Source organism: Dipodomys spectabilis, unplaced genomic scaffold, assembly GCF_019054845.1.
Source record: "Dipodomys spectabilis isolate Male_0828 unplaced genomic scaffold, ASM1905484v1 ptg000669l, whole genome shotgun sequence".
Lineage (NCBI taxonomy): Eukaryota > Metazoa > Chordata > Mammalia > Rodentia > Heteromyidae > Dipodomys > Dipodomys spectabilis.
In genome coordinates this window covers 905,055-930,809 of record NW_024871346.1, presented here as the reverse complement: position 1 = coordinate 930,809, position 25,755 = coordinate 905,055, and the positions used below count along the sequence as shown (strand labels likewise).

General features: G+C 53.7%; 1 protein-coding gene and 1 non-coding gene across 3 annotated transcripts in view; both read right to left on the bottom strand.

Annotated features, from left to right (window-relative positions):
- The window catches only part of Elovl5 (ELOVL fatty acid elongase 5), a 44,847-nt gene that overhangs the window by 4,801 nt on the left and 14,291 nt on the right, over positions 1 to 25,755 (bottom strand). For both annotated transcript variants that reach the window (XM_042671924.1, XM_042671925.1), the window contains 4 exons: positions 14,298 to 14,363; positions 12,369 to 12,556; positions 1,326 to 1,403; positions 567 to 738 (listed from right to left, as the gene is read on the bottom strand). In XM_042671924.1, coding sequence (XP_042527858.1) covers positions 567 to 738; positions 1,326 to 1,403; positions 12,369 to 12,556; positions 14,298 to 14,355 — 496 coding nt within the window. In that variant the 5' untranslated portion in view covers positions 14,356 to 14,363. Of the gene's footprint in view, positions 1 to 566; positions 739 to 1,325; positions 1,404 to 12,368; positions 12,557 to 14,297; positions 14,364 to 25,755 lie in introns of those variants that run through there.
- On the bottom strand, positions 6,392 to 6,518 carry LOC122101653. Its single transcript, XR_006146402.1, has one exon.

Genomic DNA, 25,755 nt, shown 5'->3' with positions numbered 1-25,755 from the left:
GGGGGGGGGCGTGTGCGGGGCAGGGGGGGAGGGAGACCCACCGCCCCAGGGTCTCCACCCCCCCTCACACCCGATGGACTTTCCCCTATCCTCTCATGGCTGTGGACCTGGGCAGACTGAGTGAAATCAGTCATCCCAGGAAGAAAACAGCCAAGGTTCTCAGTGGACTGTTCAGTGTGGCGACACGGCTCAAACGTCAATCTGAACCTAAAGCGATCAGACTCTGAACCATAAGAGATCCAAACATCAGACCTGACCTTGGAGACGTGAGCGCATCATAATCCTCCTTATATCTCACGCCACCAGGGCGAGGAGCAGCAGGACGGGTCAGCACGTGCCGCTAGAACCACCTCACCCCCAGCCACGCCTGCCGCCTGGCGCGTCACTGCTATTTCTCAGTATGGGCCAGGCCGCATGGCCTGCATTGGGCCCCATCAGGCTGGGCACTGGCCACACGTGGGCCACACCAGTACCACCAAAGCAAATGGGGCTCAACCTGGAAAGCCACAGAAACAGCACCTCTTGGGAGAGCCTTGTGCCCACACCCTGCCCACAGCGACACTTACAGTGACCACAGGGGACCCAGTTCATCACGAACCACCAGATGTTGAGCATGGAGGCGTGGTGGTAGACGTGCAGCACGGTGATCTGGTGGTTGTTCTTGCGCAGGATGAAGAAGAAGGTGTCCATGAATTCTATGAGCTTGGAGAAGTAGTACCACCAGAGCACACGGATGATCTAGGAGCACAGGCGGGGTCAGAGGACAGTCAGAGTCCAGCACCAACCCAGACAAGCTCAAGGCTCCCCTCAGTGAACCGAACCCCCGGCCTCTCAGCAGAGGTCAGATTCCACCTCTAACACATTCATTCAAGGGGCATGTGCATGAGTGCTTTAAGCTCTTATGGTCTTATTTATATAAATACATTCCCTGGAATTATTATTTTCATGGGGCCTGAACTCTGGGCCTGGGTGCTGTCCCCGAGCTCTTCAGCTCAAGGCAAGCGCTCTGCCACTTGAACCACAGCACCACTTCCAGTTTTCTGGTGGTACATTGGAAATAAGAGTCTCACAGGTGTTCCTGCCTGGGCTGGCTTTGAACTGTGATCCTCAGATCTCAGCCTCCTGGCTTCCCATAGTGGGAAGCCTGTTTCCTCTTTCATACTTATATAACACTTTCCTATCTTATGAATATAGATAGACTCTGTCAGGGACTAGCTGGGTGGAGAGGTTATGTTCTATTTGGTCTTTTATGTAATTTCTTTTCTAAAACCAAAAATCAAAACCCAACCCCACTCCAATAGACACCTTTTAAGGAGGAGACGTACCTTCATGTCGGATTCACCGGCACTGCGGGTGCCTTGGCAGAAGAAGTTGTATCTTCCTTCCCACACTCCTGTCACTAACTGAGGTAGGGAGAGAGGGGGGGGGGGAGAGGGGGAGAGGGGGAGAGGGGGGGGGAGAGGGGGAGAGGGGGAGAGAGAGAGAGAGAGAGAGAGAGAGAGAGAGAGAACTTGTCACCACGAGAGCCCTGTTAGCCCTTGCTGGCCAGGCCTCGCTGTCCCTGGCTGTGAACAAAGCTGTGTGCTGATGGTATCGTCACTGGTTTTTGGAGGCCTGGACTCAGGATCCCCTGGCTTTGGCCTTGGTGCCCAGCTCCAGAGGAAGTCTGAAATGCGCTGCCTCTAGTTCCAGAAGGGGCAGCAGACTCAGTGGGGGTCAGCGAGTCACCTCCAGTGCCCTCTCGGGAGAATGTGTAGTCCATCGTGCCTGAGGTCCTGCCCAAGTGTCCAAATCAATCCAATGACAGGTTGCTATTCAGTCTTGAACTGTGTTCCACCAGACAGCCTTAATACTCTGCCTCGGTCTCCCACGAGTTCTTCAGACGGGTGGGTTGTGGCTGTGGGGTAGGGACGTTTCCCACCCCAGAGGTCATCCCTACAACCACATGTGGAAACACTGCCGAGGGCCTGGGGGCGGTGCTGCCCCTCCTCCTTCCTCATTACTCCTGCCATCTTCCCCACACATGCGCCAGACCCCAGGGAACGGGGAGGCTGCACCCACACCTCAAAACTCCCCTGCAGCCAGGGAGGCAGTGGGTCCCAGGGAGAACCACAGGACAGGTGCAAGCTGGCACCACGCGGGGCTTGTGGCACCTGAGACACGCTGCTCGGTTCTGAAACACTCGCTCACTGCCTGTTGCCTCCTTCCAAAGCCCAGCACCATCTGCAGCGTCTCTGCTGACGGCCTGGGCCGGCGGAGGCACCGGCCTCGGCTCTCCAGCGTGGCCCCGTCCCATGCCATCACACACAATGTCGTGAACACCCTAACTCCTCAGGACCCCAAACCCTGGGGCCGAGGGGGCCAGGCCCGGATGCCGAGGACCAGAATTTCCGGGTGGGAAGCCTGCAACCAGTGAGTGAAAACCCTCGTGAGTGACGCTGTGGTCTTCTCGCCCTGGCTGCGCAGCAGGACTGCCTGCCAGCTCTGAAGGCTCACCCATGCTGGGTCCTGCCCTAACCAGCACACGGGCTCTTCAGAAACCTCTTAACCCGTGTGACCTGCCTGGGAACAGGGGATGCTGTGCTTGGAGAAGCGGCGGCGTGCTCCGGAAGCAGCCTTTCCACCATTGTGGGAAGGGAGCCAGGGCAGCGGCTGCGGAAGTCACAACAAAAGCCAGACACCTTACAGGCCCACCGTGCCACACTCAGACACACATCAGAATCCACCTACGAGACACACCTGCATACCCGTGATTTAGGGCCACGCTGGGAAAGCAGCCAGGATGCCCAGCAACTGAGGTGTGGATGTGGAACACGTGGTACACATATAAATGGAGCACACCCAGCCATAAACAAGAATGGGATCATTTTCAGTTCATCATGTTGAGTGAGACGCGTCAGGCTCCAAAGACAAATACCATGTTTTCACTCTCACATGGACTCTAATAAATGTGCCACGCTGGTGACTGGGCCGGGTTGGGGGCCCAGGGTGAAGGGCACTGAGCGCACCACTGTTTGAAAGGGGTGCTCTCTGAAGTCCGCAGCCCGCACCTGCTCCCCTCCTCCTGTGCACCTGCCACACCACCCCATCTGCTCCTAGCCGCCCTCTAGCCCGGGCAAACGCACCGTACCTGTCCTACGCGAACACACCTGCCCTATGGTGAACGTACCTGTCCTGTGACGAATGACCTGCCCTATGGTGAACGCACTCCAGCCTGACAAGACTCTGAAAGGGACTTTCACACAGAAAGTCTGTTTTCTTTTTTCTTACTTTTTTTTTTTTTTTGTCGGTAGTGGGGCCTGAACTCTGGGCCTGGGCACTGTCCCTCAGCTCTTCAGCTCAAGTCTAGCACTCTACCACTTGAGCCACAGTGCCCCTTCTGGCCTTTTCTGCTTATGTGCTGCTGAGGCATGGAACCCAGGGCTTCATGCATGCAAGGCAAGTGCTCTCCCACCGAGCCACCTTCCCAGCCCCCCCGCCCCAGGTCTGAAACAAAGAAGTTCAAGGCACTGGGTTTATTGCTCCCAAATGTAGGCCAAATGTTTCATCTGCAGAAAAGACAAAAGAACATTTCATGTTTGCTTTGCAAATGAACAAATCAGAATACCAGAAGATACTTCAATGAGGCTTGAAGTTAATGAGGGGCATCTGAATTCTGCTCATGAGAAGGCAAACTTTGTCCAGCCCACTGGAGCGCCTGAAGGGAGAACACACCAGTCACCAGCAGACCCCCGGGGCGCTGTGAACCCACTGTGCAGTGAGCTGGGGGGGAGGTGGTAGGGGGCACAGCAGCGCCCTCCCTGGGCTTCTGACAATCAGTTCAGGAGCCAGCGCTGCTGCAGCAGGAGCAAACTCATATGCACAGCTCACCACCTTCACAACCTGCGTGCTCTGAAGGCCACGCACTCCCCGGAGTCATATTACATGGCTTTCCCCAGGGAGTGAGAGACAAGCAGCACCCTGCAAAACCATATGTGCAAGCTCCCTCCTGAGTAGAGCCAGCCTTAGTGAGCGCAGGCCTGCCTGTGCCAACCGCCACAGCCTGCTTCCCTCTCTAGGAGATTCAATGAGCAACAGCGCCTTGTGCCCAGGCAGGTGAGCTCCCTGCCAGGCCCAGTGACGTCATTCACAGTAAGTCATCTTTAACAGGGAGAGCAGACTTTTCCCACCTTGCGTCAGATTTAACCACAAGTGAGCTCAAACCTTTAGTGTGGCACTTTCTGGAATAGTACCTAAGTGTCTTAGGAAACGAGGTCATCCGAGACAAAGCCTAGACAGAAAAACACCACGGTCCTTACCGGCCTCCCTCAACCCCGCCCAGGTATCGGTGCGCCAAGGTCACCACTTCTCAAGGGCCGGCGGCTCTCAAAGCAGCTGGTGAGCTGGGTGGTGTCTCTCTAAGCAGAGGGGCAGTGACAGGCAAGGGGCACTCTCACGCTCGAATTCAACGGTACCACAGGAGGAGAGACACTTTCCTTTCTTCTGCTTTTATCAGTCATGGGGCTTGAACTCTAGGCCTGGGCGCTGTTCCTCAGCTCTTCAGCTCAAGGTGAGTGCTCAACCACTTGAGCCACAGCGCCACTTGTGGCTTCTTCTGTGTATGTGGTACTGAGGAATCGAACCCAGGGCTTCATGCATGCGAGGCAAGCACTTGATCACTGAGCCATACCCCGTGCTAATGTGCACAGGGCTGTTATTTCTTATGGCCTGACTTCTTTCCATGGGTAGATTATTTTCCCTTCTGGTACTGATGTTTGAATTTAGGGTCTCATGTTTGCTTGCCTGGCGCTCTGTCACTTGAGCCACACTTCCAGCCTGGCGTTTGGCTGGTTATTTTGGTGGTGGGGTCTGCCAGGCTTCTCTGCCTCGGCTGCCTTCAGATCTCAGGTGCTGAGTAGCTAGGATCGGGGTGAGTCACTGGAGCCCCTTCCAGTGGGGTTTTCCGTGTGGCACAGCTCTGTGGTGAATAAGGAACGGGGGAGGGGAAATGGTGGGGGTGACCCCATGTGGCCCGCCTCCCCCAGGGCCAGGTGGTCACTTCTAACAGCATCTGCGGGCTGCACAGCCACACCAACTTGGGCAGCTGACAGACACCATGCCTGTCTGCCCTGTCCCCACTGCGGCTAGCAAGACCACCACAGGGCGTTCTGCACGTGAAGACAGCGCAGGAAGTAGATTGCTAGTGGTCGCTTTATCCTCAGCAGATGGCTACTTTAGAAGTTCACCAGCAACGGCTGCAAAGTTAAAAGCAGCTATTCATTTCCTCCGTTTCAGCTGGTCGGTTCTGGCAGCACCACTGTGAACCACAGCCAGGCTACAGCATGTGGCTTCAGATGCCCGGAGCATGAGGAGGTCATGGAGGTAGCTGCACCTGCCGCCCTGCAGACCATTCGCTATGGTGAAGCCATAAGAACAGAACCGGTCGGAAGACTTGAGAAGGCCTTGGGCCAGGCTCCAGGGCCGCCTGGCCCACGCGGACGTGCCAGCCGCAGGCTTCCTGGAGCCTCTCTGTAGGAAGGTGCTGCCACAGCCCTGACCGTCCAGCGAGGACGCACAGTGCCTGGATTGGAGTCAAATGTCCGACCCCTGTGCTTCCTGTTCCTGAAGGTCCAGAACAAGGGTGGAAGTGAGCTTCCCAGAGGAGACATCCTGGGCCTCAGCGGCTCACACCCAGGGACCGGACTGCAAGGCCGGCCCCAGCCTGTGTTGGTGGGGAGGGTGGCAACAGGCTGCGGAGCAGACCCCGCTGGCAAAGCCTTTCTTTCCTCCCTCCCTCCCTCCCTCCCTCCCCCCACAGGCAGGCCAGGAGCTCTCTCTGAGCAGGGGCTCAGCGGGGGAAGGGCACACCACTATGAGCGACCAGGGTTGTTAGGCCACAACCAGGTCTTTCCACCAGATGCTTCTATAGCTCTCTAAACAGAAAACAAAAGAACAAGAAGGACTTTTTCAAGTATTTTTGTAAACATAATATGTTGTCAAAGGATCAATTGAAAGGTTGTTTGAATGTTTTTCCTATGATAACATCTATTTTAGCAAAGCTTGAAGGGGAAGAAAAAGAAGCCAGCTTCAAAGCAACTGCTCTGTGGCTCCATTCAGGACTCTGACCGGGGCGGCAGGGCCACTGGGTGTCTGGGGAGCTGTCTTAGCACCCCACGATGCAAGGCAAAACATCCAGCTCATCAAACACTCAATTTCTTTCACCTTTTCAATAAAGCAGCCTCTGAAATCTCTAAGTTCTGGTTATGATGTCATGATGACGTGAAGAGTAGTAGAACCAACTCCTCCATAGCAAACCCTCAGGCCGCGGGAGGCCACCAAAAGGCCCACACCACAGATGCTTACCACAGGGTGAGCCTTTTTGTTTCCCTACTTCTCAAAATGATTTTTTGTTTGTTGTTCTGAAAACCGTGGTGTCACCACATCCACTCAGGTGGGACACCCCCAAACCAGTCCTGATACTCTTGCCCATGGAGGGACAGGTCAGCACCACAAGGAGAAGACCTGGCCCTGGTGAGCCTGGATTTTTTTATTTTTGAGTCGGTTGTAGGGCTTGACCTCAGGGGCCTGAGCGCTCTCTCTTGAGGTTTTTACTCAAGGCTGGTGCTCTACCACTTGAGCCATAGCACCACTGCTGGTTTTCTGGTGACTCTCAAATTCAACCTCCTAGGTAGCAAGGATTTCAAGTGTGAGCCACTAGCACCTGACTCAAAAGATTATTCTTCAAAAACAAGAAATGTCTCCCCCAAATGGTCGCCTGTGCCCAAGGAAGTATGTCCAAGAACACTCAAAGCAGTAACAATCAATCAGAAGAGGTGTCTACACAATAACCCACATTTCTGTGCAAAGAAACACAGCTAAAATGGAAGCCACACAGCCCACATTTCTGTTTAAAGAAACAGGAATAAAATGGTGTAACACTAAAATATTACCACAGGTAATAAGTCTACAAAATGACACAATCTCATCTCGATACATAATGTTGACTGAAAACAGATACTTTAAAGAGCATAAACAGTATACACCATTCGTGTAAACAATTTTTTTTTTGGTCTGTCATGAGGCTTGAACTCAGGGCCTGGGCACAGCTTTTATGTTCAAGGCTAGCACTCTACCACTTTAAACCACAGTGCCACTTCTCATTTCTTATGGTTAACTGAAGATCAAAGTCTCATAGCCTTTCCTGCTTGGGCTAGCTTTGAACTGGGATCCTCAGATCTCAGTATCCTACGTAGCGAGGATAACAGCTGTGAGCCACAGGCACCTGGGGTGTAAACATTTTTTAACAAGATCTCAGAAGCCATGCAGTAGTGGCTCACACTTACAATCCTAGCTACTCCAGCAGCTGAGATCTGAGGAGGACCATTGTGGTTTGAAATCAGCCTGGGCAAGAAAGTCTATGAGACTCTTAACAACTCCAATAAACTACTTCAGAAAAAAAAAAGACAGAAGTGCAGCTGTGGCTCAAGTGGTAGTGTGCCAGCTTTGAGCAAAAATGCTGAGGCACAGTGCCCAGGCCCTGAGTTCATGCCCCAGGACTGGCACACACATACACAAGATCTTAGAACACACTACACAGTGTCATGTGTATCTACATATAGCAAGTATAAATAACACATGCAGAATGAAAACTGTAGACTTTAGAAAGAAGTCGTTCCTGAGGAAGGGCTGCACATGGCCTGCATTTCCTGGCGCGCTTTTACAAGACTGTGTAAGTGATGGGTGGCAAACCAGGCTCATCCATCAGCACACACTACCCCTGAGCTAAATCATACCGACAAAATACCAACGTGTTAGATTATTTTTTTTTTTTTGGGGGGGGGGTCCAGTCGTGGGGCCTGAACTCTGGGCCTGGGCGCTGTCCCTCAGCTCTTCAGCTCAAGGCTAGCGCTCTACCACTTAAGCCACAGCGCCACTTCTGGCTTTTTTCTTTTTTTTGCTTATGTGGTGCTGAGGAATTGAACCCAGGGCCTCATGCATGCAAGGCAAGCGCTCACCACTGAGCCACCTTCCCAGCCCGTGTTAGGTTATCTTGAGGTGATTCTGAGTTTAAATAGATAATCCAAAATTACTGTGTAAAAGTGAAAACTGCAGAGATCACAGAGTGGGTTTATAAAGTTTTAAGTGCTCTGAGTGTCTGAAGGATTGCTCTCACGTTCATCACAGCATACAGTTCCAACTGCAAGAGAAGAAACACATACAAGTGCTCAAAAAGTAGTCTTTTTGTAACCTCTGATTTGTCTTTGCTATGAAACAAAATGGCAGATTTCGGGGCTGGTGAAAATAGCTCACACTTGCAGTTCCAGCTGCTGGGGGGCTGAGAGCAGCACCATCACCGTTCAAGGCCCCCTTTCCCCAGCACTTAGCTGGGCACAGAGGCACAGGCACCTGCCCCCTGAAGTACTGGGGGGGTGGCACCGGGGGACTGTGGTCTGGCAGAAAAGCCGTGACTGCCGCTCAGCGGGAGAGTCTGGGTGCTGAAAGCTGTGACTGCCGCTCAGCGGGAGAGTCTGGGTGCTGTGGCAGGCGCGGAAGCAGGGCAGACTGTGGTCCGGGCACCCCCTGCTCAAGATAACCAGAGCAGGAAAGAGCTTGAGGCATGGCTGGGTAGAGCACCCGCTGCCATACTGGCACCACACAAAAAAGCAGTAATAACAAACAGGTTGTTTTCTTCAGATCCTAAACCCTCAAGCTATGTTTGGTGGAAAATTGCTGTGGTGACAATGGGAAGGTTAGTGGTGTGGGGGTGAGGCGGGGGTGGGGGGTGGGGTGGGATGTCAGGGGCAGGAGCAGAAGAAAGGAGCGAGCAGGACATATCCATCAGCCACAGGAAGGCTACAGAGCTGAACAGAGTCACAGCTCAGAGCCGCATCCTCCCCCCAGCACCCTGGTGACCTCACTGAGCAGAATGCAAGGGAGCTGCCAGAGGAGGCTGCACCAGGGCCCAGCAAAGGAAGGGTGTGTGGAGAGAGCCCGTTGTGGCTCCTCCTTTGAGGTCCTGCTGCCCGCCGCCGGCTCGTCCACAGGGATGCTCTCTAATCCTAGCAATCAGCTCGGTCCCGCAGCGTGGCGGCACGTGTCCCCTCAGGACGGAGAGGGCAGGCTGAGTCAGCAGGCCAGATGCAGGCCCACTGTGAGAGGCACAGGGCGAAGGCAAGCCCCATGTGGGAGCCGTGGATGTGGGGTACTGGCCTTGAAGCCCGATCTTCCTGCCACAGTCTCTAAGTGTGTGCTCCATGCCCAGCTCAGTCTGCTGATTGCAAAGTTCCAGTGGCTTTAAGCATTTACTTCTTAGTTCCTTCCCCCAAGACCTCTCTCTCCCTGTCTCTTCTAGGTGACTGCCAATTTTCCTAGTATCAACCCAGGCTGCTATGAATTTACACCAGAATGAAGGAACCCACAGAACAGTGGATGTTGACTTGGAAAATCCCTTAAGACTCAACTATGTACACAAGCAGGAGAGACACGAGAATGAGGAGCGGTGGCCGCGCAGGCTGTGGCCGCAGACGGCGGGGGCTCGAGTCAGAGGCCAGCTTGGCTGCTGCTTGATCCGTCTGCTCATGCTGCTGTGTCAGACATCAGGCCCTCTGTGTCTGAGTACGCAACAGAGGCGCTAAGCAAAAGAAACACCTGCACATTTAAAATGAAACTCTAAGCTTGAGAAAGGACATGTCCCAGTGGTGTCCCAACGGGCAGGAAACACGTATACAAGAGCACAACCAAGGCGCTACCCCACCGGCAGCCGAGGTCTAGCCGCCAGGGCAAGGGCTGCGCAGAGCTACACAGCCCCTCCTCCACCGGGCAGGGCCTGTGGAAAACAGATCGACGGCGGCCTCTAGGATTCATCATCTCCAATACTGTTCTCTGTAAGTACGGGGTATGCAATAGCAAGCTCTACACACTCTGAAGAGACAGCTCTTCACCTAGGCCCACAGGGAGCGAGCAGCTCGGGCTGAGCAGCCAGGGAGTGGCTGGGAGCTGAGCCCAGTGCTGGGGCCGGCAGTCTTACCCACGCCCTTCCTTCCCTGCCTTCATTCTACGCAGTGCCCACGGGGCCCAGGTACACTGCGCCCTTCAGTCTACCCAGTGCCCACGGGGCCTAGGTACACTGCTGCCTTCATTCTAAAACGGGGCACAGAAACGCAACAGGGATTAAGTATTTCTTGGTGTATGAAGCACGGAAGCCACGACTCCGATTTGCCCCTCTCCCCTCCCTTCCTCCTCTTTACCACCCACTGAGGTAGAGGCCTAAAGAGGAGTGCCAGAGTGTTTGTTTTATTAACAGCTTAATTCTTTGCCCAAGAGATTTACCAATAAGTCAGTATTGCAAACCTGAAAAACAGAATCCATCTCTTAACAATGGATACACAAGGTGCTTCTCCTAGCGGCTTTACAGACTGCATTATTGTTCCTTGATAATGTGATCCCCAGATCACTTTGATTTTTTTTCTTTTTTTAGCTGAAGTACTAAGGTCTGGGTTCACTGCCTAGGTGGAGCTGCCCCTTCACAGCTGGCTTTATTTTATCTTGTCGGTCGTGGGGCCTGAATTCTGGGCCTGGGCGCTGTCCCTCAGCTCTTTAGCTCAAGGCTAGCTCCCTACCACTTGAGCCACAGCACCATTTCCAGCTTTTTTCTGCTTATGTAGGGCTGCGGAATCAAACCCAGGGCCTCATGCATGCGAGGCAAGCTCTCTACAACTGAGTCACCTTCCCAGCCCCTCAGCTGGCTTTTTGTTACTTATTGGACAAGAGTCTCACAGACTTTCCTGCCCAGGCTGGTTTCAAGCCTCGATCCTCAGATCTCAACCTCTGGAGTAGCTAGGGTGATAGATCTGAGCCACTGGTGCTTGAATTGCTTTTCATTTTTATTTAGGCTGTAGTATCTGTTTGGAGCCATCAAGTCACATTTCTAACACTGCTGTCTTATAAGTGAGAGAACTGTGCCTGAACGCCCATAAACCACTCAAAACCTACAGGGAGCCAGAACCCAGTGGCTCACGCCTGTAATCCCAGCTACCCAGAAGGCTGAGATCTGAGGATCATTGTTCAAAGCCAACTTGGGTAAACAAGTTTGTGAGACTCTTACCTACAACTAACCACCAAAACACCAAAAGTGGGGCTGGGATGTAGCTCAGTGGCAAAGCGCTTGCCTAGCAAGTGCAACGTCCTGGGTTCGATCCTCAGTACCAAAAAAGAAAAGACAAAAAAATACAGTTAAAAAAAACCCAAACAACAACAACAAAAAACAACCCTTAGCCGGGTGCTGGTGGCTCACGCCTGTAATCCTAGCTACTCAGGTGGCTGAGATCTGAGGATCGTGGTTCAAAGCCAGCCCGGGCAGGAGAGACCGTGAGACTCCTATCTCCAATAAACCACCAGAAGACCGGAAATGGTGCTGTAGCTCAAGTGGTAGAGCGCTCGCCTTGAGCTGAAGAGCTGAGGGACAGCGCCCAGGCCCAGAGTTCAAGCCCCATGACCGACAAAAAAAAAAACAAAACACCAAAAGTGTAGCTGCTGCTCAAGTGACAAGAGTGCTAGGCTTGTGTGCTCAGGCCCCGAGTTCAAGCTCCAGGACTGACACAAAGAGAAGAAAAAAAACAGGCTCTGAATTTAAACCCCAGTATGCACATGCACACATGCACACAAAATTGAAGGGGGGGCGGGGGGAGGGAAGGGGACTTCCCATCTACTCCTTTAAAAAACAATTTGTGAGGGCTGGGAAGGTGGCTCAGTGATAGAGAGCTTGCCTTGCATGCCTGAGGCCCTGGGTTCGACTCCTCAGCACCACATAAGCAAAAAGAAAAAAGCCGGAAGTGGCGCTGTGGCTCAAGTGGTAGAGCGCTAGCCTTGAGCTGAAGAGCTGAGGGACAGCGCCCAGGCCCAGAGTTCAGGCCCCATGACCGGACCCCCCCAAAAGAACCAAAAAAACAATCTGTGAAAGCTGACAGGTTATTAGGATCAGGACAGGGACAACTGGCCACACAACCGACCACACCAAATACTACCCAGTTCCCAACCATGTCCGCAAGAAAACTCACTTTCATCAAGTGTTAGCGATGCCCGCAGACCTGTTTTCACATTATGTTTATTTTTCCACTCTGTATACTACTCACGTGAAAATACTTCCGGAGCTATTTACTCTAACTGTATCACACGGAACACAAACCCGAGTCAACAGCAAAGGTTTCTGTTTTAGATGCTCCAGAAGATGCATACAAAAGCCTCCAGCGTTTTGGAAAATCGATTTCAAAGCGACTTAAGATGCCCTTCTGTCCCCTCCCCCACCGGCTGCGCTCCCTGCACAAGAACGGTGCCGACAGTGGCAGCAGGCAGGGTGGCAGGGAGGCCCGGGCCGCCGGCCACTCGCCTACCTCGTAGAACATGTAGAGAGACAGCAGGGTGAGGCCCAGGTTGTACAGCACCAGGACGCCACGGCAGGAGAAGGGCTGCCGGTCCCTCATGTACTTTGGTCCCAGCCACACCATCAGTAAGTAAATGACAGAGCAGACGAGCGTGGGGATGTAGTTGTCCAGAAGGAACCAGCCTTTCACTCTGGTGTCTGCAAAGCAACAGAAGAAAAAATTTTCGTGATTGGCTAATAGGACTGAAGCAAAACCAATCACATTTTCTGCAACACTCCAACCAAAGTCTATCAGCTGCAGTACGCAGCTGGTACGCAGTACCAGGCAAGGGTAGGTGGCCCTGGCCCAAAGCACCCACCCCGCCCCGCCCCGCGCTGTCCTGATGCTGGCAGAGCGGAGGAGAAGCAGGCTGGAGGCTCAGCACCTGCTGCATGGTGCAGAGTGAAGCTCCAACCTCCGTTACTCATGGCCTTTGCTAAATGAAATAGCACAAAATAGGCTTTCCAAAAAACCTGAGAAAAAGAGCAGGGGAGAGCCCCACTGGTGTCCTAGTCGGACGTGCAGAATTACACACACGTGCTGAAGCCCCTGGCCTGGCAGGGCAGCTGTACGCCCACAAGACGTGGTACCTGTGCAGCACCTGTGCGGATTAGCGACCCCATCTCTGGCTACAAAGGTGGTGTCCACTCCCAGGGCAGTGGGGTCCACAGGAGGAGTGCTGAGGGTAAACACAGCGAGCCCTGAGACGTGCTGGTGGTGGTGCCCAGTCACCTTGTGATCTAAGCTCATACTGAAAGCTGGGCACCGTACCCACACAAATGTGCTTTTTCAACGGCCATACTCTGAAGTTGCCCTGCCCCAGCCGTGGGGTGTCTGGGTGACACCCACCGCTGACAGACAGGGCAGAATTGGCCAAGGTTCCTGCAGGACAAAGGGTTGGGCACACTGAGCCGGGTCAACCCCAGGGGGAGTGCCAGCGGCCCTCAAAGAAGGTGCAGCAGTGCCCTGCAGCCCTCTCTAATCACAGAAGGTATCAGACATCAGCTGACCCCGTCACACTGATCATCAAGTTCCTTTTCTTGTTTGCTTTTGCTACGGCCTCCGTTTAAATGCCCCTGGGGCTCCCCTTCCTGTTCTGGCTGGTATCTGGGCTACCTGAGGTGGCCTGGTATCTCACGCAGCAGGTTCAGAGGGAGAGCTCTGGAAGTGGCTGGGTCTGATCTGGCCAGCAGGAGGTGAGTAGCTCCACTCTGCCCCGCCCCACACTGCCCACCATGATACTGGGGGGAACCAGAGGCCCAGGGACCATGGACTAGAGCCTCGGACACCTCCAAAACCACAAGCCGAAAGAAACCTTGCCTCTAAGTTGGTTTTCCTCAAGCATTTGATCCTCACAATGAACTCAAACACACTTTCTATGAGCTCGAAGAGGACATGGGCCTGATGCATTTTTTTTGGGGGGGGGGGGGGGGTTCGGTCGTGGGCCTGAACTCTGGGCCTGGGCACTGTCCCTCAGCTCTTCAGCTCAAGGCTAGCGCTCTACCACTTGAGCCACAGCGCCACTTCCGGCTTTTTTCTTTTTGCTTATATGGTGCTGAGGAATCGAACCCAGGGCCTCAGGCATGCAAGGCAAGCACTCTACCACTGAGCCACCTTCCCAGCCCCTGATGCACTTTCTAAAAGACTAAGAATACCAGGGGCTAGGGGCAGACATGGATCCCCAACACTACCCCAGGGCATGGGTATGACCTCATGGGAAGGCCCAGGGTCAGAGCTCCATGGCCACAGCAGCTGTCTGAGCGCCAGGAGCCAGGGCTGGGCACGTCTGGTAGAGCATCTAGCCACGCTCTGTTACCTACGTAGTTTCTAGAACCTCTTCATGCAATATTTGTAAGTGGTGGGGCAGGATGGCAGGGGGCAAAGCCAAAATCACCTTACCTCGGGGACCCAGCCATGCCCTGAAATAGGTGCTCAGTGACGCATCAAAATTTTCCATTTTCAAACCTATTAAGAAAAGAAAAGACATTGATTAGTCCCTCCTCAAAATGCTTTTTATATAGCATTTTCCCATCAAAGAACAAGAACAAATTGTTTTCCAAGAATATGCAGCGGACAAGGTTAAATTCCTCACATGAAACCAAAGTTAATTCCCCCAAGGTTAATTCCGATGGACTAATTCTAACTTGAGAAGAAAAAGGCTGGGCCGGGGGACAGCACAGAATGTCTCAGACCCACACACAGGGATGGGCGGTTTGGGGGAGGGAGGGCACTGTCTAGTGTCCCATGAGAAATGACTCAGGACAACAGGACAGGATAATGCATCAGAGTGGAGGCTGAGAGAAAAAGTCGTGGCATATTCACTTGTTACTGTTATTAATGATCATGTTAGCATTCTTCATTGGCTACAGTAAAAACCAAGGCAAACCCCCATCAACGCCCTCCAGCCCCAGCCAGGGGAAACTAACAGATGAGTATACTATCGTAGACATTTCTCTTCTGAGCTCAGAGAGGTCAGAGGTCATGTTCATGGGGGCAGCAACCCCATTAGTAGATGGCCACGCGAGTCAACGCAGCATTAAAAACAAAACACAGATCACAATAGCAAACCAAAGTGCGAGAATTAATAAACGTCATTCCACCAAACTTCACTGTTACTATGTCAGCTCTGTGATGAACAGTTACCACCCTGGACTGTGTGAGCTTCTCAGCAGGCTCTGCTGGCATTCCAGCCGAGTATCCGCCGGTCTTGGTCCCCATGAGCCCCCGGTCCCCGCCATGACTGGTCAGGTCCACATCTCGGTGACAGGTGCAGGGGCCCTGACTTCGAGGGAGAGGAACTTGTCAGACAGATCTACAGAGCAGATGCAGGGCTCATTAAGTATGCAAACAGCCAGCACTCACTGTATACAAAGGATTGCCAGACAGAGATAAACAGGAAGCTGCAAATAAGTCAGAATGACTCAAGCAACACACTGTCAGCACCCGCAGCAAGGACACTAGTGCAGGATTTACCATCAGCGATGCTCCTAACACAAACAGAACAAGGCCATCACATCGGTGGTCGACGTTTGGTGTCTATGTGGAAAAGCTGGAAATGAGAGGGGAGAGGCTAAGAATGACAGCTCGCAGATGGGTGGGGCTGAGGGGCAGAGAGCAGAGGGCAGAGGGCAGGAGCACGCTGGAGGATCGCGAGGACGGCCAGGAACTGCTACAATGCGTTAGGACATTCAAGGACAACCACACAGGACAGCATGCACAAGGAGAATCTAGGCTGACAGGGCAGAAGCCAGCAGCCTGGTCAAACACAGGCAGAGTCCAGCCCCGCGGTGAGGACAGACAGCAGGCCACCATGGAGGGCTGTGGACTTCTGCACTGGAGACACTGAGAATCCTTTAACATGTCGTCTGTCCTGAACAGTGCCAACCAGACCCATGGAAGCGGGGTGCACAGAGCACCCCTCCAGCCCTACTACAAAAACACATGCAGGCCTGACTGCCAGAAACCTCCTCTATGCCAGACTGTGCTGGTTTCAGTGTGAGAAGTCTTCTCTTGGGTTTGCAAAACTTTCCACAATCAAAAACCTAATGGTATGTGAAGGATGCCAGACACCAAAGCCATACACTGCATGAGTCAGGTGACAGAAAGTGTCCAAGACAGAGACATGAAGCACCCCGGTAGATGGGTGCCAGGGCTGGGGCAGGGGCAGGAGGGTAGGCGCTGGCACGGGCCTGCAGGCTCTTCTTCAGGTAATTAAGATGCTGTGCAATTACATACATTTAAAATTTTTAAAGAAACTTTTTAAAAAGAGTTCAAAATGTTGATATTTTAGCCCAGTTCTGAGGAAATGAAAGCAGACATGAGTTAATACTTCTCTGAAGATTGTCACTGTGGTATTTACCACTGCAGAAAAACCGGTGGAAGGAGAGTAGACACAGCTGTCTACTTGGAAATTAGGGTAGAGGCAGACCACTGCCCGCTACACTGGTATTAAACATCTGAAGAAACCACAGCCACGTTCACATGAAGACTTCCACTGAAGCTATAAACTACACGCTCGGAGATGGTGGTAAGAGCGGACAGTTTAACTGCAACACATCCATGGAACATTATTCATCAATGAAAAAGAACCAAGAGCCAGGCGCCAGTGCTCACACCTGGAATCCTAGCTATTTAGGAGGCTGAGATAAGAGGACGGATGTTCCAAGCCAGCCTAAGCAGGAAAAGTCCCTAAGACTTTTATCCCCAATTAATCACAGATGAACTAGAAGTGGCGCTGTGGTAGAGAGCTAGCCTTGAGCAAAAGGAGCTCAGATACAGCACCCAGGCCTGGGGAGGGGGGGAAGAGATTACACAACTACCTGCCTGAATCTCGAGATTAAACTGAGTCCAGGGCGGATGGGGGAGGCGGTTTTTATAACTGAGTATTTAAACTCAAGGCCAGGAAACAGTTCCTTAGCTTTTTCACTCAAGGCTGGTACTCTACCACTGAGCCACAGCTCCACTTCTGGCTTTTCTGGTGGGTAACTGGAGGTAAGAATTGCACAGACTTTACTGCCTGCGCTGGCTTCAAACTGTGACCCTCAGAGCTCAGCTACCTGAGTAGTTTAGGACTACAGGTGTGAGCCACCAGGGTCACGTGACAGTGCAAGCACACCTGTGCTCTGGGCACAGGTATTTGTGCCAGAATCCCAGCATGAGAGAGACTGTCACACTTCTGCAAGGAAAGAAGGGTACTTAGGGCCTCTGTGTGATTTCTTACAACTGCATGAGCATCTTCAAAACACTTTCCTTTGGAAGCACTCCCCAGAGGAGCAGCGTCTGGGCCCAGTCCTCACAGACCTGGCCCGGAGGCGCGGTCCCCTTCCCCAGCACCTCCCTGATCACGCTACAGCACACGGGAGCCTCTGCTCTCTCTACTAGATGTCATGCATCTCTGATGCTAGTTTTCAGAATAAGAAAGTCAAGAAATATATAAGCAAAGCATTACACGGTGACTCAGCGGCATTCTGTGACCCTGAAGGAGTTCAGAGGAAGGACAAGTGCTGAATCTGGATGCCGGGGTGGACGGAGGAGCGGCGCGCACGCACGCACGCACACGCGCACACACACACGGGATCAGTGCATCCAGCAGCTGGCTCTGAGCTGCGCCCCAAGAGAGGCGCACACACGCACACACACACGCACACACACGGGATCAGTGCATCCGGCCGCTGGCTCTGAGCTACGCCCCAAGAGCGGCACACACACACACACACACACACACACACACACGCACACGGGATCAGTGCATCCGGCCGCTGGCTCTGAGCTGCGCCCCAATAGCGGCACACACACACACACACACACACGCACACGCACACGGGATCAGTGCATCCAGCAGCTGGCTGAGCTGCGCCCCAAGAGCGGCGCACACACACACACACACACACAGGATCAGTACATCCGGCCGCTGGCTCCAAGCCGCGTCCCTGGTCCATGGAGCACACACAATTACCCATGCTTTTAGGATCTCAGGTTCCAGGTATTTCTGATGATCATGGAAAAATTATACAGGTTTACTGCACTATGAAAAATAACAACTGCTTTCCTTATTTTCTCTGAGACGAGAGGGCAGGCTGGCCTGGGCTCTGCCTGGATGTCTGTCCCTGTCCGCGCAGCCCGCAGCCCGCGGCCCGCGGCGGCACGGGACCCTTCCCTGCGGAGCTGCAGCGTCTGCAGGCCTCGTGGGGCCTCCCCAGCGACCGGCTCTCTTCCCGCAGAGCCTTTCAGCTCCTGGCCGAGGGCCGCGCTCGGCACCCACGCCACTGGCGTCGAGCTCCGCCGACAACCAGCAAAGGTGCAATGCTGAGAACTGGGCCCGAGCAGGCTGGGAAGACTCCAAGGACGTCAGCAGCAGTCCTTCCCTGGAAGGTCCCCTCGTTTCCATTCTCCTGGAGCGCCTCAGCGCCGAACCTCCGCAAGGGCCACTTCACTATGACAAAAGGAGGAAAGTGACCGTGAAGGCAGTTACAAGCCAGACCACCCAGGCCCCAGCAGAACCCAAGGCCACAGGAAGGTCAGGAAGAGACCACTCTGCCTGCACGCGTCCTAGCCACTCTTTCCTGAAGAGGTCAATCAGGTGGGAATTTGAAAACAGCCTCATGCCAGGCCCTCCTGCCCGCTGGTGTGTGAGGGGCAGGGGAGCACAGCCAACGTGAGCTTCCCTGGAGTTCAGAAAGTGCCATCGTGGGGTGGGGTGGCACAGGGAGGTACTCTCAGTGCAAAACACACGGCACAAACGCCAGCACCGGAGCCGAGGCGGCGGTGCAGACAGACGTTAATGGTGTCTATCTTACTCTGATTCGAAAAGCTATCCCATGCGAGCCTGCAGTGCCGGGTGAATGGTTGAAGGAAAGCAAATGTGACTAGGAAGCGGTGCGGGTTTCAGCTGCGCTGCGGGCTCTCAGGGGTGTGCTGTCAGTGCGTTCCAGCTGGGAGGGCAGGAAGTGGCCCTGGCCCCGGTGTGGCGGCCGGGCGGGGGACGCGGGCACAGAGGGCATCGCTCTCAGCTGTGGACCGGAAGGTGCCAGCACTGGTCCTGGTGAGGCTCTCGGGCTGGGCGGTCCATCCATGGCCCTTTCCTTACCAAGGTACTGCTCACTGCACCGGGGCCTCGGCCCTCTGGAGACCACTAGACCAGCCCCTCCCAGCGCCCCCCTTCCCCCACGCCATCCCCTCAGGGCGTGGGGCTTCACATCTCAAACCTCCCGTGGTCACCCAAGCCAAACCCCACAGGAAGCTCTCCACTCAAGAAAACCACTTTGAAAATCCTGCCCCGTCATTCGTTCCCGTCACCCCCTTATAAGACATGTGTCCAGGAGCTACTCGTCCAGCCTCTGGCAACCGCATTTTCCAGAGGGATAATGGGAAGTGAAGAGCTCTTAACCTCGTGGGCCCCACGCCAACCGTGACAATGACAGTGCAGGTGGCCGAGTCTGGCCCTGAAGCCTCAGCACCGAGCGAAGAGCCTGCCAGCCGGTGGCTGCTGCACCAGTCCAGAGCCGGGTGAGCTGCAGGCCAGGCCCAGCGCCGTCTCTGTTCTAAGAGGAAACGAAGCCCTGGGGGACTTCCCGGAAGAAGGGTGGGCAGAACCAGGGCCCACGCAGAGCTCCACAGACCCAGCTGAGGGGACAGGCACGCACCCAGGGGTGTGCAGATGAGGTGCCAGGCCTTGCCGGCAACGGCGTTAGCGCCTAGCTTCAGGTGGAAGGTGGGAGTGGTGCAGCCGAGCAAAGGAGGCCGAAGGGGAGCTGCCCTGGTTTCAGGCACGCGTCCCGGGCTGGCGATCCCGCAGCCTCTGGCGCCGCCCGCCCAGCCACCACCGAGCAACTCCTCCGACAGTCCCCTGCCTGTCCTTTCTTATCTTTCCTGAAGCGGCTTCAGACAAAGGTGAAGACAGTCTTCTGTTACAATGCTCAGGTGTTGCTGCAGGCCTCAGAAAGCAAGTCTCTCCCCCGACCCACACCCGACTTGGGCTGCCCAAGGGCAGGCCACAAAAAAATGGCATTTCCCTTGCTTGAGAAGGGTCACCCGACTCCCCAAGCCCGACCTGGAGCTAACTGCAGGAAATCCTGCAGGAGTCTGGGCCTCCCCGGGAGGAGAGGCCAAGAAGAGTCTGAGCATAAGGCCTCCAGTCTGTAAGCACTCGCCCAACTCCTCCATGCTTGGCCACGGTTTGGGGGTTCTCCACAGACACCCAGAGCACACGGCAGTGGGTGCACAGGAACTGCCCACAGCCAGGACGACAGCTGGCCGGACTCCATGAGGAGGGAGCCCTGTGTTGGGGCCTCTGCCCGGGGCATCTCTGTGTCTGGCTGTTCATCTGGATCTGAGGACAGCCGTGGGGGGTGTGGGGCACGGCCCTCAGCGTGGGAGATCTGACCCTGCGGCCGGGGCTGGGGGCAGAGTCAGACCATGGAGCGTGTGCACCGCAGGCTTTCTCTGTGGCACAGGCGGGGACCCACGCTTCGGGGGTCACAGAAGCATCTATGATGTGGGCACACAACAGAGGGAAACGGAGCTGTTGTGGGGAGTGGTGCTGAGAGGCAGCTGCAGTAGTGACTTAGATGCTGTGACTATGCATGTCGGGGAAACGCAAGCCGGGGCGGTTGACTCGACATGGGGGGGCTGATGCCATGGTCCTAAGAACGGATCCAGCCACGCCCACATGAACAACACAGTTCTGCCGCCTCTTGAACAGTGCTGCCGGTGGGCTGCTGGTGGGAAGCTTTCCCGGTGCGCAGTCCCCGGCACGGCACGGACATGGCCCGGTGGGAGCAGACACAGGAAGTGGCTCCTGGGGGCAGCAGGAAGGAGCCAGGCAGCGCTGGGTCCCACAGCCTGCTTCCAGGGCACGTCCTGACCCCACCTCCCCAGGGCTCCACAGTCTGGCAGACGGGCCTCAAAGAACACTTAGCCAAACCACCCAAATGGGGTGTTTGTGAGCACTCACCAACTGGAGACAGATTACTTGTTTCATTTTGAAGCAAAAGCAAGCCTAGTCCAGCAGGCTGCCCCGTCCGCTGGACATTCCACCTGTGCAGGATGCCTCTGCCGTCCAGCCTGGGCCGGTGCCTCTCCTGGAACGCGCCCCCTTGGGAGGCTCAGCAGGGCACGTAGCAAGGGCCTATGCTATCATTACTGAATAAATAAAGCATGATTTGATTTCTCTGTGCTTCAAACACACATTTGTAATCTTTTTTTTTTTTTGTCGGCCGTGGGGCTTGAACTCTGGGCCTGGGCGCTGTCCCTCAGCTCTTCAGCTCAAGGCGAGCGCTCTACCACTTGAGCTACAGCGCCACTTCCCACATTTGTAATCTTAAAATTTAAATCCATAGCAATCATTTTCTTCAGTAACCAAATTTGAGCCAGAGTAACATTTCCATGAATGCCTCTGATAACCCTCAATTATTAACCATTTAATATTTCCAAGTTTTTTCTTATCCTTAAAAAAATATTGTGGTAAATATCTTCACAGAAAGCCTTACTCAAGAAATTATTTCCCTGGTGAAGCTCTTAGGAATTGGCCAATTAGGTCAAGGGTTGTACAGTACAAATCTCTTTGTAAAGAGGGATTTCTAACCAGTCAGAGCACCTTGGTTAGAACTGAGTGATTTTGTGAGAGGAAAACACTTATGCTCTAACTTAGTCTAATATAAAATGCTCTACAGAGGTCAAAAATATCACACAGAAATACTGATGGCTGAACAAACTAACACTTTATATATATATTGAAAATAAGTATAAATAAGGAGCCATTTCTGGCTAGCATGCCAATAATAAATAACAACCTTTGTGTCTTCTACTTTTTAAAGGATTAATTTGAGACTATAAGCTTGTATTTGCTAATTGGTTATTTTCCTAACGAGCTTTCCTTTCTCCAGTTGTAATTAAAAAGGAAAATTGTCTGTATTTTGCAAAAGTTCCCCCTGAAACCAAGGAGCTCATCTAGTTATTTTTAAGTCCTCTAAGAGTTATTAAGTCTTACATTAACAACAAGGGTTCCCTAAGAACAGTGTACACTTTATCATGTGTCTACTTTGTCTAAAAATATGAAATATCTTCACCCCCAACCAGAAAGGAGCCCTAGGAAACTGTAAATTCAGTTCAAATGAGAGCTGGTCAAAAACTGCCTTCAAAAATCTAAATAGCTTATGTATTAAGAAGTTGGAGAGGGCTGGGAAGGTGGCTCAGTGGTAGAGTGCTTGCCTTGCATGCATGAGGCCCTGGGTTTGATTCCTCAGCACCACATAAGCAGAAAAAAAAAGCCAGAAGTGGTGCTGTGGCTCAAGTGGTAGAGCGCTAGCCTTGAGCTGAAGGGCTGAAGGACAGTGAGCGCCCAGGCCCAGAGTTCAGGCCCCATGATTGGACCAAAAAAAAAGAAGTTGGAGAGCAAATTTGTCCAAAAAGAAATGTACTCTTTGGGGCTGGGAAGGTGGCTCAGTGGTAGAGCGCTTGCCTTGCATGCATGAGGCCCTGGGTTCAATTCCTCACCACCACATAAGCAAAAAGAAAAAAGCCAGAAGTGGTGCTGTGACTCAAGTGGTAGAGCGCTAGCCTTAAGCTGAAGAGCTGAGGGACAGCGCCCAGGCCCAGAGTTCAGGCCCCAAGACTGACCGGACCACCCCCCCCCCCCCCCCCCCCCCCCCGCACAAAAAAAGTACTCTTTACCTGACTTATCATCACCTTTATAGTAACAATGAAACATTTTTTTAAAAAAAGTTGAGTCAGTGGCTCACTCCTATAATCCTAGCTGCTAGGAAGGCTGAGATCTGATGGACCATGGTTTGAAGCCAGTCCAGGCAGAAAAGTCCTCAAGACTCCATATCCAAAATCAGCAGCAAAGTGATGGAGGAGAGGTGTGGCTCAAGTGCCCAGCAAATAGGAGGTCTATTTCAAACTAGTAGAAAAGAAGTAGAACATTCTTCTAGTAGTCTTTTAATTGTGTGCAGAACATGTTGCAGAAGGTAGGCTAGTTTCGCTACTTAGTAGCGGAGTCAGCAGATTCCCATTTATGTCATTAGTAATGCTGTCAATAAAGTAGCATAAAACAGCTTGGTTTTTCCAATCCCATGTGGAGAAGCGAAGTGAGCAGTTAGGAAACTATCTTGACTCACATGTCAGAGGACACAGGAGAAATCCTGGAGAGTCAGCTCACCACCAAGGCCAGAGTAAGGAAGCATAGGACACCACAGCGTCACTCAGAATCAACCAACCAGACTGGAAATTCATCCCAGCAAGCACGGCGAGCAGGCCCGCAAGCAGGCCCATGCAGGGCTTAGGAATTCAGTCTGCCCCAGAATCAGGCGAATCTTTGCACCTCTGGTGGCACCCTCACTAGCCTCCCTCCTGTGGTGACTGGCTTGGGGCGGTGCGCACGGCGGAGCAGGTGTGCAGCGGGACAGCAATCAAGTCCGGGCAGCCAGCTCTGAACACAGAACAGGTGCAGACACTTCATGTACGACTCAGCGTGCTTCACCAATCCAGGAAGACGTTGCTTCCCCTTCAAATTAATGGAGGCTCACAAAACACATCGGAAACACAGCCTGGACCTGGAGGGACCTGGGGGGACAACACCGGGTTCAACACTGGCTGTGGGCTAACCAGCCCCAGACTTCACACAAATCAGAAGTTCATCTTAGGGAATGCGGGGAAGGGCAATACTCCGGTAACGGCAAAGCTGGGACAGGGAGTGATCTCAGGGTCTGGCACAGACCCAGCTTGTGCCCTGGGCAACTCAACACCAAGACAACGATGTGCAGAAGAGAATCTCAGTAGCTCAGTGCGGCTCTGAAGCTTCAGGGACACATTTGATTTTGTGTTCCCTCCTCATTCAAATCAATCACCAGACACATTTCAGGGTTCTGAAGCAGCACAGCCAGGACACACTAGTTCCTGGGCCGTGGGCTGGCTCAGAAACATGTCCAACACAGCTGGAGTCCTGTGTACTGCACAGTTAACATGCCAGCAGATAACAAAGTCAGAGGCCCGCCCAAAGGGCGTAGGCTGCGGTGAGGAGGGCAGCCAGGGCAGCAGGGGCAGGCGGGAGGCAGGGGGTAGAGAGGGGACTCCAAGACTTCACAGGCGTGCTCCAAACTCATCCTCCATCTGGCCACGCAGCCGTGTCCCTGACACGAGCGCACTCTGCACAGAACCTGAAAACCCACCAAGATCGAGAGCACGTGAACACACAGGCCCCGCCAGCACAGGCCTGATGAATGAACCAATGAGCCCAACAAAGACCTCGTTCCTGCGGCCTCTGGCCAGGTCAGTGAGAGCTTTCCTAGACAGAGAGCTGAGCGAGAGCGTGCGGGATGTCCAGCTGACAGCACGGAGGGAAACAAGGCAGACCGAAGGGGTACCCAACTCCCCAGGACCCAGATCACCCGCTTCTTCCCGTCCGCCATCTTCACCATCCCAGACAATGCCTCCCACCTGTATTCCAAGCATCCCTCAGCCCTGCCTACCACCCACCCTGACCGACACTGACAGGGACACCAGGCCGGAAGCCCTCTGCTCCCATTGGTGGACAGCCACTCACCCTCACCTGGCTTGCTAAGAGGCCCTGCCCTGGCTACACCCGCTTCTCCCCATGCTCCAGTGCCCCCAGCTTCCCCCCGACAGCCCAGGTGAGGCGCACAGTGGGCTGGGTCAGGAGACGGGAAAGCAGCCTGAGGACCACACAGGGAAGAGCTTGAATGCTGGCGGGCCCTGCGGTGGCCTTGCCCGTCCGTCTCCAGCAGGAATGGTGACTCCGCCTTCCCTGCCTCCATCACAGGAAGTGGGAGTCTGCATCTCCCTTCCCCAAACTGGTGGGATGCCTCAGAGCAGAATCTCCCCGCCACTGGCCTTCTCTGGCAATATGGAGGTCCACCGGCTACTGCCGAAGGAGATTAAGGTGCAGGCCCCAGGAGCCTCAGGGGCCAGGAGCACTGGAGGCCAGCTCAAACCAGCCTGAGGCCCCAGCCCCACCCAGGTCTAGCCCATGGGTACTTCCTTGCTCAAGTGGGACCTGGACCGGCGCCCCACCCAGGTCTAGCCCATGGGTACTTCCTTGCTCAAGTGGGACCTGGACCGGCGCCCCACCCAGGTCTAGCCCATGGGTACTTCCTTGCTCAAGTGGGACCTGGACTGGCACCCCACCCAGAGCCTTAACCCAGGTAAATGCAAAGGGCTCAGCCGTGGCTGGGCCAAGACCTAGGAATGAACTTCATTCGTCAGAAGTCTCTCTGTGGACAGGCTGAGGGGCGGATGACGCTCAAAGCACAGTCCTAAGTGCTAGGAGCCAGGTATGGCATGTCCACAGAGATGGAAGACAGAAGAACGGCGGCCAGGGCCGGGGGAGAGGAGGGAACAGAGGCTGCCTGCTAAGGGGTCATGGAGATTATTCACTGCGACTGAACCAAACACTGTACAGCAACTTATGGCATGCAAACTTCATCCCAGTAAAAATTTAAAAAGTCCCTACCTTTCTTCTGTTGCTCACACCTGTAATGCTAGCTACTCAGGAGGCTGAGATCTGAGGATTGCAGTTCAAAGCCAGCGCAGGCAGGAAGGTCCGTGAGACTCATCTCCAATAAACCACTGGAAGTGGCACTGTGGCTCAAGTGGTAAAGCACTAGCCTTGAGCTGAAGAGCTCAGAGACTGCCCAGGCCCAGAGTTCAAGCCCCACGACCGACAGAAAAAAAAAAAAAAAGCTGCCGGGGACAACCAGCTAGTGGGAGAAATATCTAGAAACTATTCACCCTACTCAGCATGTCCAGAATATTAAAAACTCCACTCAGCAACAAAACCAAACAATATTAAAACAAAAGCAATCTAAACAGGTATTTCTGAAAAGAAATCAGCTACCAACTA